At 40.0% G+C, this 20916-nt stretch overlaps 1 protein-coding gene across 5 annotated transcripts in view; it reads left to right on the forward strand.

The window, feature by feature from the left end:
- Window positions 1–20916, forward strand: part of Atad2b (ATPase family, AAA domain containing 2B) — a 132993-nt gene that overhangs the window by 105662 nt on the left and 6415 nt on the right. For all 5 annotated transcript variants that reach the window (XM_006515117.4, XM_006515116.4, NM_001362349.1 and 2 more), the window contains 5 exons: window positions 4517–4639; window positions 6978–7115; window positions 11428–12111; window positions 13968–14095; window positions 14403–14531. In XM_006515117.4, coding sequence (XP_006515180.1) covers window positions 4517–4639; window positions 6978–7115; window positions 11428–12111; window positions 13968–14095; window positions 14403–14531 — 1202 coding nt within the window. The remainder of the gene's footprint in view (window positions 1–4516; window positions 4640–6977; window positions 7116–11427; window positions 12112–13967; window positions 14096–14402; window positions 14532–20916) is intronic.

Here is a 20916-nt window from a genome sequence, read left to right on the forward strand (position 1 = left end):
CATAAATATGAATAAATATTCTTATAACATGGCACAAATACATAATTCCAGCAACTTAATAAGACTCTCAAAATAATAATAGTAACAGTAACAACAGCAGCAATAATAATAAGGACGTGGAGATAAAGCACAGTGGTTGAGAGCTTTCCTGAGACGCGTAAGGCCCTGAATTTCACCCTTTATAAAACTATAAGGGATCCCTTATAAAAATTATACCCCCAAATAAAAATTATAATTAGTTGTATGTATATCTTCATATTTTTGTTAGGATAAATTTCTTAAAGTGAAGTTTCTGGATCAAAGAATGTTCATCTTTTAAAATGGTGAAAAATATACAAAAAGCCTGAGGGCTTCTGTTAACTAGTGCATTGAATTTGTGTCCATGGGAGTTTGTTCTGCTACTAGAGTGTATGCCATCTGCCTCAGGATAGGTACTAAGAAACAGGCTGAATTGCAAGCTCATTTCTCTCCCTTCCTTTGTCCCTCAAATGGGATCAGATGGGAATGGCTAAGCTTGGTGTTGACCTTGTGCCCTAAGCTCTTGGTGTGGTGTGGGGTGACTGTAAGCTCTATATTCTGACCTACGCTTTTGTCTATGCTGTTGTTCTCTGGCTTAAACTGTAATGAGTTAAGTTTTCTAAATCTTAGTTACTCCATCTATAGGGTAGGGATAACAAAAGAACTTTTTAGTTGGGGTTGTTGAGTAGATAAGTGTATTATCTTATTATTGAATGTTACAGTGTTTCCGCGTGGTTCAAATGAAACATACTAAACCTCTAGCGGGATTCTTTGCGTTTGGGAAGTATTTCACTAAAGGTTGGCTGTTGATACATATTTGCTCGAGTGACCCCCACTTTGTGTTTATTACAGTTCCTGGACCACACTATTTGGAAATAATCTAGGGATTATGAAAATGAACCTAAATGTTTGTTAGAGAAGCATAGTTGAGGAAATAAATCCAATTTCCCTCTAGTAGATAAATTATGATGACACCATTGATATATTTTATATATTTATATAAATTTAAGTGAAGAAGCAATGCTTTCTGATTCAGTATACCTTGTACTGTAGAGTGGGGTGGTTTTACTAGAGGCCATGGCTCATGTTTGCTTGCCTGATATCCCTGAGACTTTCCTCCCCTGCTCTTTAAAGATTGATACAAAGCCGTGTTATAGTTCAGGAATGCCATTTCAGCTGGGTCACACCCCACCCAGGAGAGCATTTTTTTCTCCTTAGAAGCAGAGCCACTTGTTATGCATGTATCTGTAAAACAAACCCAGGGTCTGTTATGTAGCATATAGAAATTGCATAAATGTTGTATTAGTATTAGAAACTCCCATGATTGGGCTGGGGAGATAACTCAGCGGTTAAGAGCACTGACTAGTCTCCCACAGGTCCTGAGTTCAATTCCCAGCAACCACATGGTGGCTCACAACCATCTGTAACGGGAATGATGCCCTCTTCTGGTGTGTCTGATGACAGCTACAGTGTACTCACATACATTAAATAAATAAATAAATAAATAAATAAATCTTTAAAAAACCCATTATTATTTAAATGTTTACAGTGCTCTTCTCGGCAGAACACACATCGGAGGCATGGGGGAACTACTTATACAGAGAAGATAAAAGTCTTTGGAAGTAAACATGAATGACTACATGTTTACCAGAATTTCTCACACATGGATAATGTGGTAGAAAGGAGATGTGAAGTGATACGAGATTTAATTTATAGCTTCAGAATGTGACCAGGACTAGGCATTTGACTAATTATTATCTTTGGGATAGGTACACAGTGAACTAAGTTAGACTACTCTGCACTATTGGTTTTGTAACATCCTTCCCTTCTAGGACAAATAATTCTTAGACATATCATCATTTGACTAATTTTGCTGAAAATTTGTCCTTAAAGTCTTTGCAGAATCCTAGCATTTTGTACCAATTACATGGGATCATAGTCCTCAGAGTCACTCACTTTTTTGGAGCTGTCTGTAGTCTCCCTCAGTACATTTCCAATTTGATCTGTCATAGTGTACCTCGTGAATTTCAGACTTAACCAAACTCACTTCTATTTATTTCTGTTAGTACTTAACTAGGACTGTCATGCCCGACTTACTGAGCAGGGTACTTGGTATATAAGAATGTCTGTGACAGTTCCTATTCCTCGAGACAGAGATGTGTAATTGTGTTGGTATTATGATAGATTGATAATACAACTCCAGTATGCCATATATTAGTCTATATGTCATTGTATTTCTCAGCTAGGATCAGCATACAAAATATGACAGACCAGGAGCCTAAACAACAAAAGTTTTCCTCACAGTGTTGGGTTGAATTAGTTCAAGTGAGTCAGAAAATTTGGTTTCTCCTGAGAGTGCTCTTCACGCTTCACCACATGGCTTTCTCACTAGAGCTCTTTCTCTGTCTTTGTATACTTCTAATGTATCCAGACTTCCTCTTAAAAGGGCACCAGGCACTTTGGATTAGAGCCCACCCTCTTTTTACCTTAGTTACCTCTTTAGCGTGGCTTATTTCCACATACAGTCACATTTTTAAGTACTAGGGGTTCATACCTCAACATATATTTATATATAACACAATCCCAACTGTTGGGAGCTTTATCACTTTTATTTATTTTTTAGAATATTTATTTATTTATTTATTTATTTATTTATTTTTTTTTTTTTGGTTTTTCGAGACAGGGTTTCTCTGTATAGCTCTGGCTGTCCTGGTAGAATATTTATTTTTTGACACAGACACCTGTCCAGTGTATGTTGCACACACATCTATGATCATATCCTCCCCATCTCTAATGCCCTCTTGTTACCTCCTTGGGCACCAGACACAAAAATGGGGCACAAGCATACATGCAGCCATAAACACTCATACATGTCAATAAATAAGTCTAAAAAAAGTTCTAGCTTATCAAATTCTATCATCAAATAGGAAATCTGACAAAAAGATATATAATATATACATTGAAAGGTATAAAAATGCCTGATAAAATTCTTGAGCTAAGTAAATGAAGGTACATAATGTATTTATGGATTGGCACACTCAGCATTGTAAAGATGTTTATATCTGAGTTTTAAACTGAACTCTGCTCCTCTAGCATAGCACCGAGCACTCTTAGCTCCTGCGTCTTCTCTCCAGCTGGGATTTACTCAATGCTGCTTCCCTGTGTCGTCTGAATTTATTGGAAGCATGTCTGATTCCCCCCCCCCCATTACTGTAAAGTCATTACTTCAGTTTTCCTAGTATTGTCGACAGTGTTTGTTGGATGAACATTTAGAGAGCTGTGTTTGGCTTTATAAGATTTCCACAAGAAGCTTTCTATGGCTTCCTAATCATAAATCTTATAAATAAAAACTCTTTTATTTATGCTTTTGCTAGAGAGAGAAGTAAATATTTTTTTAATTTTGCATTCTTTGTCATTTGTTTTGGGTTTGGTTTTTGAGACAGGGTCTTAAGTTGTCTAGCCTGGGTTGGAACTTGCTGCGCAGCAGAGAGTGACATTGAACTGAGGCCTGCGTTCACCTCCTTACAGTGTGCTTTGCAGGCTTCAGACCGTCCTAGTTACCTTGTCCTGCTTGCCTTTTCACATCGAGAGTTGATCGTGTAGCTCCAGAGGGCCCCACTGGCACTGCACTACTCACAGTCTTTGCTGTGACCTGTGAAGCAGGCACACTTTATACTATCAGATCATTCTGGAAAGTTTGGCCTTGCCTACAATTTACATCCATCTCCCATGCTTTAGATTTTCTATATTTTTCAGGTTTTGTCACATTTTAAAAGAGATCTTTCTTACTCAGAATATTTTGTGTTCTTTAGCACAATTTTGACCAGTTACTCTTTTTTTTTTTTTTTTTTTTTTTTCGGTTTTCTGAGACAGGGTTTCTCTGTATAGCCCTGGCTGTCTTGGAACTCACTCTGTAGACCAGGCTGGCCTCGAACTCTGAAATCTGCCTGCCTCTGCCTCCCGAGTGCTGGGATTAAAGGCATGCGTCACCATGTCCGGCTCAGTTACTCTTTTTAAAAACAGCTTTTCCCTTTAGTTTTATTAGTAGACTGTGTGCTTTTGTGTGTGTGCATGTACATGAATGCACCTGCTATGGGAAGTGTGTGGGGTCAGAGAACCCCTCTGTGGAGTTCATTCTCTTCTATCTTCCAGGGACTGCAGTCAGGGTGCCAAGCTTGCACAACTCACCGGCCCCTGAGTTCCTGGCATTTGTCGGTAGCAACTCTGGGGCACATAGTGACTATCCAGATTCTTTAAAATTTTTATTGAAAATCATTTTTAGAAATTTAAAATAAACCTTATTTGGTTTAAAAGTTGGTCTTAAAAGTTATTGATAGAGTACCTTGCATTTTTACCCACCTCTTAGGTTAATCTTTTCTTACCTAAAAATGTTTTTATAATTTAAATGTCTGTATCTTTTTACTTTTATTTTAAGGCACCTTACATTAATTTTATTCCATTTCTATCTAAAATACATTTATGCCAATATTTTTAACAGATAAAATTATTAGGCACAGAGCTTGTACCCTGAAGGACACTGCACATGCCATCATTGCAGCTGAGCTGGATCCTGAGTTTAATAAGCTCTGTGAAGAAATAAAGGAAGCAAGAATAAAGAGAGGTAAGTTAGAGAAGCAGACATGCTATGCGACCAAAGCCTTCTGTGTTTCATAGCCATCTTCCTGTGACACAGCAAGCACACCAGGAGGCACTCTGTCTCCATTAATAACCTTGTAATTACTAATTTCTGATACCAACATAGGTCATGTTACGTTCTCAAGGACATCTCAAAACTTCACCTGTGACAATTTGAGTGCAGTGGTGCATGATAGAGAAATGTGTTCCTTAGAGAAAAAAACTTTTTTTAAATTGTTATTTATTTGTTTATTATATGTAAGCACTCTGTAGCTGACTTCAGACATACCAGAAGAGGGCATCAGATCTCATTACAGATGGTTGTGAGCCACCATGTGGTTGTTGGGATTTGAACTCAGGACCTTTGGAAGAGTAGTTGGTGCTCTTAACCACTGAGCCATCTCTCCAGCCCCCTTAGAGAAATTTTTTTTGCAGATATACTTTTATTTATCAGTGATTTCTATTCTTAAATGATTATGTATTATGTCTACATTTACAGCTGAAGAGACCTTAGTTTTCATCATTTCACATCTAATATCAGTACTTAAACCTTTTTTTAACAAATATTTTTCCAGTCTGTTAACACTTATAATTTTTAATTAGAAACACAAAATTGAACATATGGTTTATTAGATGCACAGCTGTGTCCTTGAGGAACTTTAGTAGGAGGGGAGAATGCCAGTGGCAATAGAGCCACCGAGGGATTTTAAGCAGTGGAATGAATTGGTTAGATCACTTTAGCAGCAAGAAATAACATATTCTCAGTGCTGTAGGAAAATGAGAGATTGAGTTAAAAGCTGTGAGCGCCAGTTTGGAAGCTAATGTTTGGGTTTCCACAGAGGCAGCATTTGCTGCATTATCCAGTAGTTCTCTTCCTTGGAACCTATCCAAGAGAAGCGTGCCCACATGAACCATGCACGTGAATGTTCCGTAGGGGTGGTAGACATAACAGTGACAGCACAAGGGTCCGCTTACTGGTTAGTGAGTAACACAGCATACCACGTCCACGGTCTTCTGTGCAATGACACAGGACTTCAAAAGCACGGCTGTGTGAATTAAGGCAGTCATGAAAGACCGTCATGTAAAATGGCAAGTATGTTGAGAGAAACAGACAGGTGGCTGCCTAGACAGGCACCTCAAATTAGATTTCTGTGTATGGCTACAGAAATGTATAGTTGATAAAAATATTTAATTGTATGCTTAAAATAGATGACTTTTATGTTACATAAATTGTATCTCAGACTACTAGGGGAAAAGGTGGTGAAGTAATACACATTTTAATTAATGAAGGATGGAGCTAAACAAGAATAGCATATGAGTGATCCCTGTGTAGAGAACACTTTGTGGGCCTGTCTGTCTCCCTCCCTCCCTCCCTCCCACTCCTCGACTTGGACTCATATAGCCTAGGCTACCTTCAAATTCACTGTAAAGCCAAGAATAACCTTCCTACCTTTCTTTCTCAGCCTAAAAGCTGGGACTATAAACACACTAGGCAAGCATTCTGCCAACATGAGCTGCATCTCTAGCCTTGTAGAAGGCCCTTTGAAAGGAACGAATATTTATTTCTGGCTGAATGAATGAGTAGTTACCAAGTCTGCCAGTCAAAATAGGGACTATAGAAGATAAACTGTTTGTGTTTGTTTGTGTGTATAAAGATGAACTAGTTATCTTCAGTTTGACCTAAGGTCAGGTAGGCAGTAGAAATATGACTAGTAGGCTAGAGATCTTTGGATTAAAGAGATGTGAGAATTATTATATAACATTATTTAAAAACTATATACACAAGAGATACTCCTTGTAGATTAGAATAAGAAGCTAAGGTATAGGAAGCTGTTCACATGGAAGAAAAGGTTCTAGTGAAGAGAGCTGCATTGGAACAGACTCTTAGGAATACGGAGCCAAGAAATGAAATGTAGGACATTGTGCTGTGACAGGCAGTGAGCTAGATTGAACATAATACACACACACACACACACACACACACACACACACACACACACAAGTAAGATAGGTTCATGACTTTTAGACCTATCATCTCATGGTCATATTGTGAAATAGCTCTTTGGATTATGAGTGAAAATAGGGCCGGGCCCCTTTGAGCATTGAAGGATAAGCATGGCCTGCTAGGTATTTTATTTTTATCATTTCATATCAATTTTACTTTCTCATCTTAAAACAAAAGGTACTAATTTCACCAGAATTACAAACTGTCCAGGTATAATTAATGATTTTAAAACTCAGTGTTATATTTCAGATTTTTCTAACAGCATTAGCTTATGCAGCTGGGAACATGTAACTAAGTAGTTCTTTTCTGTTGCTTGCAGGCCTATCAGTAACAGCAGAACAAATAACTCCTCATGGTGCTGGTGCCCGCAAGACAGAGACTAGAGTGGAAGAGGCGTTTCGACACAAACAGAGAAACCCAATGGATGCCTGGCACAACTCTGCAAATAAATGTGCATGTGAGTATTTGTGAGTGTGTTGCCCAGTAGCAACTACAGCTAAGACTTGCTGTGGCCAACCAACAAAGCTGCCCTTTGTCTATAGCTCTTTAGTCTTGGTCACCTTTCCAGAGAGGAGCTTAGGAAGTCAGATTTAGAATGAGGATTCTGTCTTTAACATTACTTGATATTTTCTGTACTTAATTTTTTTTTTTTTTTTTTTTGATAAATAAAACCCTTGAAACATGTTTGGTGTTGAACACTGAGCTTTGGATAGAGATATGGAGGCAACAGGTACATTTATCCCTCTGGCTCACTCTTACCCCACTCCTTGTATGATATGTAGTATAAATGAGCACCACGTGGAGATGGCTGGTTTGGCAGTAGAAAGTTTGGTCCTTTAAGGGAAAACTAATGCTGATTTGAGAAATCCATGTAGCCTAATTTGTCTTAACCTTGTGTGGTGTATTTAGAAGGAAAATCTAGCTTCTAGCTCTTCATAAAAACTTACTCATACTGATCCATTATTTTTCTGAAAGACAAATGTTAATAGACATCTTCCTGATGGAGTCTTCGTGTTTCACTAAAAGCTGCCTGCCTTGAAAGATAAATGTTGTTTTCTTGGTCTAACTGTGATGATATTGCTTTGCCAACAAAGCTGGCCGTAGCATGCTTTTTACCAAATGTGAGTGAGTTTGAAGGAGCAAATCGTCACTTTTTTTTTTTTTAAAGATTTATTTATTTATTATATGTAAGTACACTGTAGCTGTCTTCAGACACTCCAGAAGAGGGAGTCAGATCTCGTTAGGGATGGTTGTGAGCCACCATCTGGTTGCTGGGATTTGAACTCTGGACCTTCGGAAGAGCAGTCGGGTGCTCTTACCCACTGAGCCATCTCACCAGCCCCAATCGTCATGTTTTTAAACAATGTAATATTTCTATTAACTCTTTGAGAATTTCATGCAATGTAATTTGACTATATTTACCCCATTCCTCCTCTTAATTCCACCCAGATCCATTCCTTATTCCCAACCCTTCCCAACTTCATGCTCTTTAATAAATAAATAAATAAATAAAATAACTTACCAAGTCCATCTATACTGGGTATGGGACTCTCCACTGAATGGGGGAATCCTACTAGGGATTTCAAAATAAAAATAAAAAACCCAACTGTCTCTTTTTCTCTTCTCTTCCAAAGGACATCAATTATCAGTGGGGTTTGAGGCCTCCTGCCTCTGTGCTGCATGGCTTGACCTTGTGCAGACAACACAGCCATCTTGAGTTCATGGGTGTAGTGACCATGGGATGTCCAGAAGACACCGTTTTTTTCTGGTTCTCCCTGCCCTCTGGCTTTTACAACCCTTCCACCTTCTCTTCTGCAAGGGTCCCTGAGCCAGGGGTGGAGAAGAGCAGGGTAGCAGAGGGTGTGATGCTGATAGCCCGTTTGTGGCTGAGCTCCAGGGGTACTTAGTTTTTGCACTTGGTTCAGCTATAAGTTTCTGTGTTAGCCATGAGCTGCAGAGAAACTTCTCTGATGAGGTCTGGGAGCTGCACACACCCACATTGACCTCTTTGGAAAGTAGCATTTATATGGAGCAAGTTTTAAAAAGGATGCATTTAGTTGCTATGAAACCAGTAAAGACTATCTGTCCAAGCTGTAATCTCAGATTGTGTCCCATTATGTAACATTGTGCACTATTTAAACTTTAAGTCCTTTATAGTCTGAATTTGATATTAATGTTTACTCATGAGATACATCAAATATTCTCCTTCAAAGGTTTTGGTTTGTTCAGGAAAGATATCTGAGTAAACAAAAGTGCTTTCTGAGTAAGCCTGAGCACTTGAATTTGCTTCTTAGACCCCAAAGGAAGGAAGGAGAGAATGCCTACTGAAAGTTGTCACCTGAACACAGTGCACGCGTTGCACATGCATGAGCACACATATGGGTGGGGGTGGGGGGACGAGATGCAAATACATTCTTAGAAGATGTTTAAGTTCTTTAAATATTAAAATAGTTTTAAAGTCTGCAGTGGGATTTTGTTTCCTCTTACCAGTAGATGGCACACGTGACACAGCATTTGTCTTGTGTTAGTTTAACACACTCAAATCTTAACTAAATGTCCCAAAGGGACAGTTGCTTTTCTAAGGTCTTGGCTTTGGAAAAAGTCTCACAATAAAGCTTGACTTTAAAAGTCGTGTGCATCTCAGATTGTGTCTCTTTATACAACATTGTACTCTCATTTAAACTTTGAAGTCCTTTACAGTCTCTGATTTGATATCAGTGTCTACTAATGAGAAAAGTTGAACATTCGCCTTAACAAGTTTTAGGCTGGGGCAGTCAGGATGGCTTAGCAGACAAAATGGGTGTTTGAATAGAGCGTCCTAGGTAAACAAGGAAGTGGCATGCTAAGGATTCGGTCCACATACACATGTACAACTACCACGTGCTCCATACTGTGAAGATGTATCCACCCAAACTAAAAGTTCTATGTTCATGGTGCTTATATGGTTTCTCTTACTTTTCTAAAATGCTATTAGGAGAGGTGATAGAAGGAAGAACATCTTCTTGTTCCCAAAGAATAAGAATATGTTCTCTTCTCTCAATGATATTTTTATTTCTTGAAAATTTCATACATACTTTGGAAATATTAACCTCCTCTCACCCAACTCCTTTGTCTTTCCCTCCCTGACTACTCAACTGTGAGTCCAAGCCCCCGACCCACTCTTCACCATGGATTCTAGTGTGTGTTGCCCAGCTAGGTTTTGGAGTGGGGCCTACCCACTCTCTCTTATTAACTAGTATGGAACACTAAGTAAGAAATATACTTGCTTCAGTGAGCTTCTGGCCTTTGTATAGTGTGCTACATATAAAGACTTGAACTAGGCCTAGATTGGGTAGAGTTCAGGTTTTTCTTGCTCTGGAATTCCATGACTTAACAAGTAGACTGAGAATTCTTATTTTTGTTTCCCTCCCCATGGCTAAAAATGAGAGTGATTAGTGTTGAAAATTAGTTGTTCACAGTAAAAGCCTTAAATCTTTATAGCAAGATGTCCCATCTCCTTTACCTTCTAGTGTAGCCAATATCAGTTTTAGACAGTGAGATTGTTGTAGATGCTTGTCACCTAAGCTTATATATCAGCTTTTAATATTAGACTAATGTAAACATTTCCCCCTTGTGCCAATTAACCTATAAATTATAAAATAGAAACAGAGAAAGCATGAAAAGAAAATTTTAAAACATTGAATTTTTAAGAAAAAGTAAACTTTGAGCCAAATGATTAAGTAAATTGAATTTTGGAGATGATAGTTGCAAAGTAAGGAGTAATAATTACTAAATTTCTCCTCATCTACTCTCAGGAAGGGTTTAAAGGCTTAACATGGTAGTGTGGCTCCACTATACACTGCTGATAGAATATCAGCTTCTATTAAGAGCTACGTTTCCCAGTGGAATCCAACGGCTTCATCAGCTACCTCTCATATACATGAAGGAGATCACAAATCCCTGGCTCTGACTTAGCACCTGGAAGCCCAGCTGTCTACTCAGGATAATTATTGTATACAGCTCTTATAGGTCTCCTTTTTCAATTAATTGACCAAACGCTTACTTTTGATATTTTGTTGATGGTGTTGCCTTAATAGTAGAAGGCTTGATTAGTCTACATATTTGGAGATACCTTTGTATCAAGTTGACTCGATTAAGTAAACCATTTGTGTTTGAGGAAATGGTTAACAGTTTGTTCACGTAGCCTAATATAGTCTTCTGTTCATGATTGTCCATCCTGTAGGTGATACCTTTTTCTGTAAGGAGAGGCAGCAGAGTGTGTGTTTGTTTGTGGGGATACCTGTAACTGTTGGGTCCCACAGCATTAGCTTATAGGGTTTTGTTTTGTTTTCTTCATAGTTGAGGTGCTATCTTTGTGTGTTATTACTGGCAACACACCAACCTTCCTGGTAGAAATCCAATGCTCTGGCCCCAGGCTTTCTGGGCAGCTTGGTAATATAATAATTCCCTAAATGTATTAAATGGCTAATCCCTGAATGTTGAAAATTAGAAATGGCTATAAAGTAGAATCAGTAGTAGTAAGAAAGGTTAATGCCAAGCAAATTCATACTAAGTAAAATTAAATTAGAAGGTAGCATTTATCCAAGTTTATCTTTAACTTCATTTTCCTTATAGGCTGTGACAACTAGTCAGCATGGATATCATCAGCCAAGAATTTTTGTTTGTATTTAGCCAGTATAGGTTTATTGTTTTGGAAGGGGTCTACTATGATGTAAAATAGACATTAGACTCTTAAGTTTTACATGCTCTCCCCCTTTCTTATCAAACAGTTCGAGTCCGGAGAAAATCAAGGCGGCGATCACAGTGGGGTAAAGGAATTATTAAGAAAAGGAAAGTCAATAATTTAAAGAAAGATGAGGAAGACACCAAGTTTACAGACTATGACCATACAGAGGACAGGAAGTTGCTGGAGAATGGAGAGTTTGAGGTAAGCACTGATTGCCATGAGGAAAATGGAGAAGAGACTGGAGACTTATCTATGACCAACGATGAATCTTCATGTGACATCATGGATATGGACCAGGGTCAGAGGCTGAATAGTGGAGCGGGCACCAAAGAGAACTTTGCATCAACAGAAGAGGAGAGTTCAAATGAATCTCTGCTCGTCCACAGTAGCAGTTCCCTCAACCCCGAGCAGACATCTAAGAAAGAGCCCTTCCTTAAAGGCACCTGTCTAAATGGTGAGGCTTCCACTGACAGCTCTGAAGGAATTCCTGTTCTGGAGTGTCAGAATGGCAGAGTTCTTGAAGTAGTTCCTCTGCCTGATGGTGGAGAAAAGTCTAGTTCTGAACAAAAGATTGCTCTGGAGGAACAACTAAAAGACAAACCAGAAACATGGAATGAAAATCGTGGAGATGCTGCTGAGAAGCTAGAAGTGCTGGAATGTAGCAGTAGTGAGAAGCCCGAGCCTGGCCCTGATGCAGAGGGGAAAGAGACAGAGCTGGATAGAGAAGGTAGGGCTAAAGTCTTAGCACAGTTTCTGAAGGGTTAAATGCCACAGTTAATTCGTTACCTATTTTGTCTGCTTTCTAGGAGAAACAACAGATTCTCAGAGGGGAGTGGCCATTAACATCTTACAGTCCAATCCATAAATAGCTGTGGATACACTTGGTTTTGCTGAGTTTCAGAGGTTTCCTGAATGCACTGCTTTCTGGGCTTTTTACTCTTTTTATGTCTGTCTGTCACCCTTATTCTAAAGACTTTTCAGTTATGAGCCGGGTCATTTCACACATGTAAAGAAGGTGGAATCTGGCAGCAGAATTTTTAGAATGGGCGGGGCAGGAGAAGATTTGAATAGCAGAGTAGTCTGGTATACTAGAAAGAGTCATATAAACCGAGATTAAGCCATTCTCTTGTTTATTTAATTGTGCAACTTTGAGTTAATTCCCTGTGCCTGTTTTTAATTTTGTAAATTAAACTTCAGGATGAATTGTTGCTGGGATTTGTAGTTAGTAGCTGCCTCTCCTGGTTGCTAATGTGTTGCAGTGTTTTTGCTGGGAGGACGGGGTCATTGTGAGACTGAATGTCTAGAATTAAGCTAAGTTTCATTGCTTTGTGGGAACAGTGGAAAGGATGTAGGACGCACTGTCGACTTAGGAAAGCAGAGTGTTCTTTCTGTAGGCCCCACCATCTCATGACTTCTCATGATCTCCTTAAGAAGAGCAGAAAAGAGCCGGGCGTGGTAGTGTGCGCCTTTAATCCCAGCACTCGGGAGGCAGAGGCAGGCGGATTTCTGAGTTCGAGGCCAGCCTGGTCTACAGAGTGAGTTCCAGGACAGCCAGGGCTATACAGAAAAACCCTATCTCGGAAACCAAATAAATAAACAAACAAATAAATAAATAAATAAATAAATACATACATACATACATACATACATACAAAGAAGAGCAGGAAAGGGAAGTATAGGTTATCTAGCTCATCTTTTCCCACCATTATTCTTAACTGCACTGTGGGATGGGGTGAGTTGGGAGATCTGCTCTATTACGTATGTTTCCTACCTGAATAGGTTCTATTCCTATATATACTAGGCTGTCTTGAAATTGTGACATGTCTGTAAAATTGTGTGGAATACAGTTTTAGTTTGTAATTTAGGCCATTTTGAAAAAAAAATTTATCCTGCCAGTTTTCTAAGCTCTGTAATAGAATTGAGAAGTAGAAAAGTATTATTTAAGTCCCCTGCCGTGTGTGTGTGTGTGTGTGTGTGTGTGTGTGTGTGTGTGTGTGTGTGTGCTGTATGTTGTGTATGTGCAAGGACTCATACCCAGTTCATGCTTAGAGGCCAAAGGAAGACAACAGGTGTCTTGATCTGTCACTCTCTATTCCCTAAAGACAGAGTCTCTCACTGAACCTAGAAGTGAACAGCCAGCAAGTTGCACTGATCCTAGACCCACCTCCCCCAGCACTGGAGTACAGCACTTGTAGCCATAACTGTCTTTGTAGCTGAGGTATTGGGGTCTCAGATCAGGTCCTTATGCTTGCAGAGCAAATATTGTACTGACTGAGCCATCTCTTACCCTTTATAACCAAGTGCTTAGAGCCAAGGAGGTCTTTTTGTTTCTTTTTCATGAATATATGTATCACATGATATTTCAGTATTACTTTGCTTTCATACGTACAGTTTAGTTTTCTTTAATTTTGGATTATTCTTACTAAAAAAGGAAGGCACCCCAAATAAGTATTACCATTTTTAGAAAACCACATTCTTACTCCAAAAAATATTTGTCATGGAAAAAAGAATTTATATTTGCTTAATAATGATTTTCTTTTACTTTTACTGACTATAGTACATTTTTTCCCTTCTCAATTGTAGGTGCTTCTAAAGTTAAAAAATATCGTAAATTATTGTTAGAGCAGGCAAAACCAACAAACCTCGAACTGGTTCCAGAAGAGCCATCCGAGCCTGCGCCGCCTTTGGTAGTTGATCACGAGAGACTGCAGGTATGCTTGCCCCTTGACAGTCCGTTTTCAATGATCAGAATAATATTTGGATATTTGTAAAAGCAGTTTAATTAAATTACTTTTGGTAATTGTTACTTTAACCTAGGGACTTCTCCTAACTAGGAGTTAAGTGTATTCTGAGGGTTTGAAATAAGTAAACTGAAGTCTAGAATCGTTTCACCATAGCAGTCACTTTGTGTCTTATGGTACCTCTTGTCTAAGGATTTGAACATACTAGTTTTGGTTTGACCAATAGATCAACTACATCTTATCATCTTTCTTTGGATTTCTTTCCTCTCTCCCCCAGAAATTGCTTGATTTGTTGGTAGATAAAAGCAACAACCTGACAGTCGATCAGCTTGAGAGATTATATTCCCTCCTTAGTCAGAGCATCTACCGCCATCGTAAAGATTATGACAAATCTCAGCTTGTGGAGGTAAGTGTGTCTACTTCATCTGTAGAGTATGCGCTTTTCTCGTCTTAAAGGAGAAAGAAGAAAAGGTACTTCTCTGAGCCCATTTTAAATGATTTAATGTGTATGAATACACATGTGTGTTGATTCCATTACTTTTTTTACTAAGTAACTGAAGCTCTGATGATATAAGATTAGAAAAATTGGGGGTTGAGTCTGTAGCTAGTGGTAGTACATCACTTGCCTAGTTTGAGGCTCGTTTGGGGTACATGAAACCCTGTCTTCAAACAAACAAAGTGTATGTGAAGGTAGGGCTTGCGGCATGTTTGCCATCCACTAGAAAAGTAGGATTGGAAAAGCACTGTAAACTGTTCTGTTTGTAAACAGCCAGACGGACAGCACTGTCCTTCTTCACCTTGCGTGGTTAGACAGGGACCTTTCCTTCTCTTTCCTATATGGCTCTGGACCAAAGGGAAATTTTTCCTCTTAAAAGAGCTTCTGTCTCTTTTCATATATTTTACATATTTCGTCTGTACTCTTGCTTTTTAGTGTCACCTGAGCAACTGTAATCCCACATCCACTCACTACAGTGCTTACATCTGTCCAGGGAACGGGCTCATGAACAACTTTGATTTTCTTTGTTCATTTATTAGTTCATATGGTGGCCTAGCTATGAAATATTTATCAAGAATTTTCAGTGCCAGATACTGTGCTAGGTGTTTGGGATGCAAAGCATGAGAAATTTCCTGTTTTAAAGAAACATTTCCAGTGTTGAGGATATTAAAGATTTATGTGGCGAGGCTATGGTTATTTAAAATAAAATAATTTTATTTTGTGTGTGCAGTAACATTAGATTTGTTGTCTTGTGGTACTGGGCATTGAACATCAAGCAGGCCTTGCATAAGCTAGGCAAGCACTCTACCACTGAGTCACATCTTTAGCCTTCGGAGCATTCGATTTGAATCAAAACAAGGTGGCGTTTAAATTATTTTTGAGGGCAAGATGACTGATTAGATGCACCAGACACTTGGTCTACCGTGCCGAAGACCCCGAACAGCGGGTGCATTAGAGCTCCATATTGAGGGGATGGCCATGGGAATGCTGAACATTAGTGTTAAAGAAAACAGAAGCCTTGGAAAAATCTAGAGAACGGGGATAGTTGCAGCATAGCAAGCAAAATATTCTGTCCCCTCTTCTCCCAGTTCCACAGCTGTCTTAAAAGAACGGACCAGTTTTCTGAATTTAGACTGCTCTAGAGGCGGAAAGCCCATATACATCCCCCCGTGCTAGCTCCTCTCAACTTCTGGCTGCTTCATATGCTATGCCTCATATGTCAGTAATGACTGACGTAAAACCACAGCGAGTGCCACCTCACAGGGGAAAGGGCATTACAGTACAGAGAGGAACACAGGTGCCGTCCACAAGAGCCATGGCTTTGGGGAGGTGGATCTCTGAGACCTAGGATATAGCCTGTCATATATAGTTTCCTGGGAGTGCCAGGATTTCTTGTGGGATCCCTGTGACCCTTCTCTCACTGTCTTGTATGAGTGTCTGTTACTAACAAGACCAAAAGAGAAGTGAGTCTGTGGGTCTGAGTGATATTTCACTCAGTCTGTACTATTTTGGTTCTGTCACTGATAGCCTGTGGCCAAAGTGCACAGGCTAAAGTGCAGAGAAAACTTTGGTACTAGCCACATTCTGCTGGTGTTTTGTTTTGTTTTGTTTTGTTTTTTGAGCATCTCACTGTAGATGAAATTTTCAGCCCCACATCTCACCTGGATCTGTGGTGAGATATCTACAAGTAATAAGAGCTGAGAGAAACATCTCAAGCTGCTTCCACCTTTAAGCACTCACAGCTCGGGATGCTGCTGTGGGTCGGAGCTTCTACTTCTGCGCATACCTGCAGTAGAATCATTAAACATCCCTACTACACCTGTGTAGATGAACTTCATTAGTGGTCCTGTACTTTGTCTTATCATACATTGCTAACAAGGCTAGGTGTGAGCATCATCATGGTGCTGTGGTTTCTCCACGAAGTCTTTGAAATCATTCTTGTAACTGGAAGACCGATAGGCCAGACCTCTCAGCACTAACAGAGCAGCCCATACCAGAGATGCAGTCAAGCAGTGGGGTCTAGTCCACTGAGGAGACAGCGCACATTGCAGTTCAAAGGTAAACTTGTGGGAGTAGGTTTTTTTCCTCTACTTTGTGGGTCTTAGGGATTGAACTCAGGTCCTCAGGCTTGGAAACGTCTTTACCTGCTGAGCCATCTTGCTAGTTCAAGGCTTTTTTTTTTGGTTGTTGAGACAGGGTTTCTCTGTGTAGTTCTGGCTGTCCTGGAACTCACTTTGTAGACCAGGCTGGCCTGCGCATACCTGCCTCTGCCTCCCGAGTGCTGGTATTAAAGGTGTACACCCGGCTTCAAGGATATTTTTAAAAATGAAATAGACCAATAACCATAACAAACAATGAAATTGAATTAATAGTAGTAAATATCTCTATGAGGTAGATAGCTTCACACTGATTATTATAAAAACTTTAAAAAAGGACTAACACCAGTGTTTTCTCAAACTTTTCTATAGAACTGAAGGGGAATATTTCCAAACTCATTCTGTAAGACTAAAATTGGTTATTATCAAAACCTGACACTGACAGAAAACAGTTAGACTAACATTGTGATGGGCATCAGTATTGAGATCCTCATAGAATACTAATAAACTGAACCAGTAGCCCATCAGAAAGATCATCAGCCATGATTATGATTTCAGGGAGAGAAAGATGGTTTAATATATTGCAAATAATAAGTGTAATATATCCCTATAAATACAATGCAAATAAGAATGCTTATTTTCTCAATAAATGCAGAAAATTTTGATAAAAATCAATATTATTTTATTATTAAAACTACAAATTAGGTCTAAAATTTTTACTCATTAAAAATTGTGTATGACAAACCTACAGGTAACATACTGAATGCATGTTCTAGTTTGTTTCTCTACTGTTATGATAAAATACTGACTGACTAAAAGCAACTTGGGTGAAGTTGGGGGGGGGCACTGGGGAGTTAATCTGGCTCACAGGCTGTAGCCCATCAGCGAGAGAAGTCAGTGAGGAAACCCAAGCAGGAGTGTGAAGAAGCTATTTGCTTGCTTCGGTGGCTTACTCAGTTGGTTTGTTCATACAACTCATGACCGACCACCTGCCCAGGAGTGGGGCTTTCCTCCTACATCAAACATTGATCAATAAAATGCTCTGCAGATCTATCCATAGGTCAGCCTGATGGAGGCAGTTCCTGACTAGGTTCTCTTTCTAGGTGACTGTAGTTGATGGAACTAACCAGCACAGTTGATCCCTTTCCAGCTTAACAGAAAAACATATCACTATTCATAACCTTGTCCCCAGGAGCTCATGCTATAGTAATATTGCAATATAAAATAGTATATCTTTGAAAATTCTTAAATTGTAACAGTTTAAAGGTCCAAGTTGTCTTTAAAAACTCAAAGTCTCTGAGCTCTTGGCTGTGTGTGTTGCAGCTCTGAATGGAAAGGCTCCCCTACAGAAGTGTGTGGGCTGCAGCAGGGGAAGCTTCCCCAATGCAAGTGTAAGCTTTCTGCTCTTCTGCTCACACAAAAGTGCTACAGCTCTGCTCAGAGAGGTATCCTGGCTTTTGGGAGCCAAGGAATACCACGAAGTCACATTGCACAACAAACCGCACACAAGAGACATATTGAGAGAAAAAACCCCAAGAAGGTGGCTGCCTCTGCTCCAGTGAGAAATAGCAGTGAACTGGGCAGTAGGCAGGGCTTATATAAGGATGCAGAGCTTTTCAGGGAAGAGATTTCTAGGGTGAGGATTGGTGGGATGTTAAGTCCTGAGCGTGGGGAGTTTAGGGATCAGTGGAAAAATTTCACCCCTTTTTCCTACATGGACCCTGTGGGTCAGGACAAAAAGACCTTTTCAGGAGCTTTGGTGGTGGTGCCATCACTGCAGGCAGCCCATGGTAGCTGGAGAGGAGGTGTTGTGCTGCAGCAGCTCCTGCTGGGGCCCCTCACAGAGGCCCAGGGACTGGCTGGGCATAGGCAGTGGCTGTCCCTGGGGCACAGTGCTCAGAGAATACATTGGCTTCTATAAAATCCAAAAGAAATGACAGACTTTGTTTCTGAAGTGAAGAACAAGGGCACAGTTACAATCAGATCAAAGCAAAACCAAAATCCAATGTAAATAGCTCAGTGTCTTAAGATCTGGGACATCCCATCCATCAGCTGTACTCCAAAGGGTACACATCTCCGGCTCTGCGGTCCAGAACACGCACTGCTCTGGTGCTGTCCTTGGTGTCCATCCCATACTCCTGGCATCTCAATATAACCGAGGCTACACCTTCTCCAATAACCCCTTTAGGTGCTCACGGTTCCAAGCCTCGGGTGCTCTCCATGGCCCCTTTGGTCCTACAGCTCTCATGCCAATAAAGCCAGTAACATGTTAATAGGTTCTGCTGCCAACCTGAGGTGGGCCTGTAACTCTGGACCACAGCATCTGTGTTCTGACTCTGAAGAAATAATCCCCAGAGGACTTCACTTCAGTCATTAAGATGTTTGTCTCTTATTAATCACAGCTGAGTTTTCAGCCTCAGATAACTACCATCAGTTGTCTCAGAAAAGCAAAAAGTCGAAAGTAAGTTTGACTTCAGTGGTTCTAATCTGCTAATGACATCAGATTCTTTAACCCAGCTAACCAAAGCCCACACATTCTTAGTTTCAATATATCCCAGAGGTGACCCTATAGAGCCATTGAGGGTCTCAAAGTTACCTCTGAAATTTCATAAGCCACATTTCTCTCAGCATTCTTGTCTTCTGAGCTTCCACATCAACAGGTCATTAAGTTCCAAGTATTTAATGGCTTTTCTAGCCCAAAGCTCCAAAAAGGACAATAATCCTCCTTCAAACATAGTCAGATCTTGTAGCAATGTCCCCGTCCAGTACCAACTTCTGTTGTACTTTGCTTCTCTGTTGCTATGATAAAACACCAAAAGCAATTTGGAGGAGAAAGGGGTTAATTTGGCTTACCAGTTATAATTTACCATTGAGGGTAGACAGGGCAGGAGTGCAGCAGAAAGTGCAGAGCAACACTACTTACTGGCTTGCTTCCATGACTTACTTAGCTTTCTTTTAAAGATTGGTTTTTTTTTTTACTTTCTGTGCATTGTATGTTAATTATATCATGTACCTACAGTGTCCACAGAGGTCAGAAGAAGGCACTGAATCTCCTAGAATTGAGGTTATAGATGACTGTGAGCCATCATATAGTTGCTAAGAACTGAACCTAGGACCTCTGAAAGAGCAACTACAGAGTTATGCCTGTCTCTGCCTTCCAACTGCTGGGATTAAAGCTGTGTGCCACCACTGCCTGACTCAGCTTGTTTTCCTATACAGTCCAGGACCCATGGGTAGCATCTACTTCTAGGCCCCTCATCAATCATGAATCAAGAAAATGTCCCCACGAGATGATCTGATGTGGGCAATTTCTCAACTCGGCTTTCCTCCTCCCAGATATGTCTAGTTGTCAAGATGACAAGTTATCAGCACAATGGGGAAACAGAGTGTCGGAAACAAGACAAGAGTGTTTCTCACTGCACTTATGCAAAAGGTTACTAGAAATTTTGGCCAGTACAATTAGACAAGAACCAAAAGACAATACGAAAGAAGTAAAATTATTCCTATATGCTAATGATGTAATTCTTAGTCACTGTTTTATTGCTGTGAAGAGACATTAAGACCACAGCAACTCTTAAAAAGGAAAGCATTTAATTGGGGCTGGCTTACAGTTTCAGAGGCTTGATCCATTAGCATGGCGGGGAGCATGGTAGCAGGTATTGCTTACAGAGAGAACTGGGACTAGCATCGGCTTTTGAAACCTCAGTGCCCATGCCCAGTGACACACTTCCTCCCACAAAGCACACCTATTCCAATAAAGCCATGCCTCCTAATCCTGATTAGTATCGGGGGTGTGGGGGATGACCAACGAGCACACTCTTGGACCTAGCATGGGCTTTTGAAACCTCAAAGCCCACCCCCAATACCACACTCCCTCCAACAAGATGCCTCCTAATTTTTCTAACCTTTTTGAAGAGTTTCGCTCTCTGGTTACTAAACATTCAAATATGAGCCTCTGGGGGCTGTTATTCAAAGCACCACGGATTTTATACATAGAAAAATCTAATGACTATAGTAAAAGATTGTTAGAAATGTATAGGAAGAAGTAAATATATAAAAGAACACTCAGAATCGTTAGTCCTCAGGCAAGTATAAATCCAAACAAATGAGTTACCATCTCACACTGTTACCACCATGCCCATTGTGCATCTGGAGAAAGGGGGAAGAAAACACCCGTCGGCTTGTGAAACAGCAAAGCC

Source organism: Mus musculus, chromosome 12 (genome assembly GCF_000001635.26).
Source record: "Mus musculus strain C57BL/6J chromosome 12, GRCm38.p6 C57BL/6J".
Classification (NCBI taxonomy): Eukaryota; Metazoa; Chordata; class Mammalia; order Rodentia; family Muridae; genus Mus; species Mus musculus.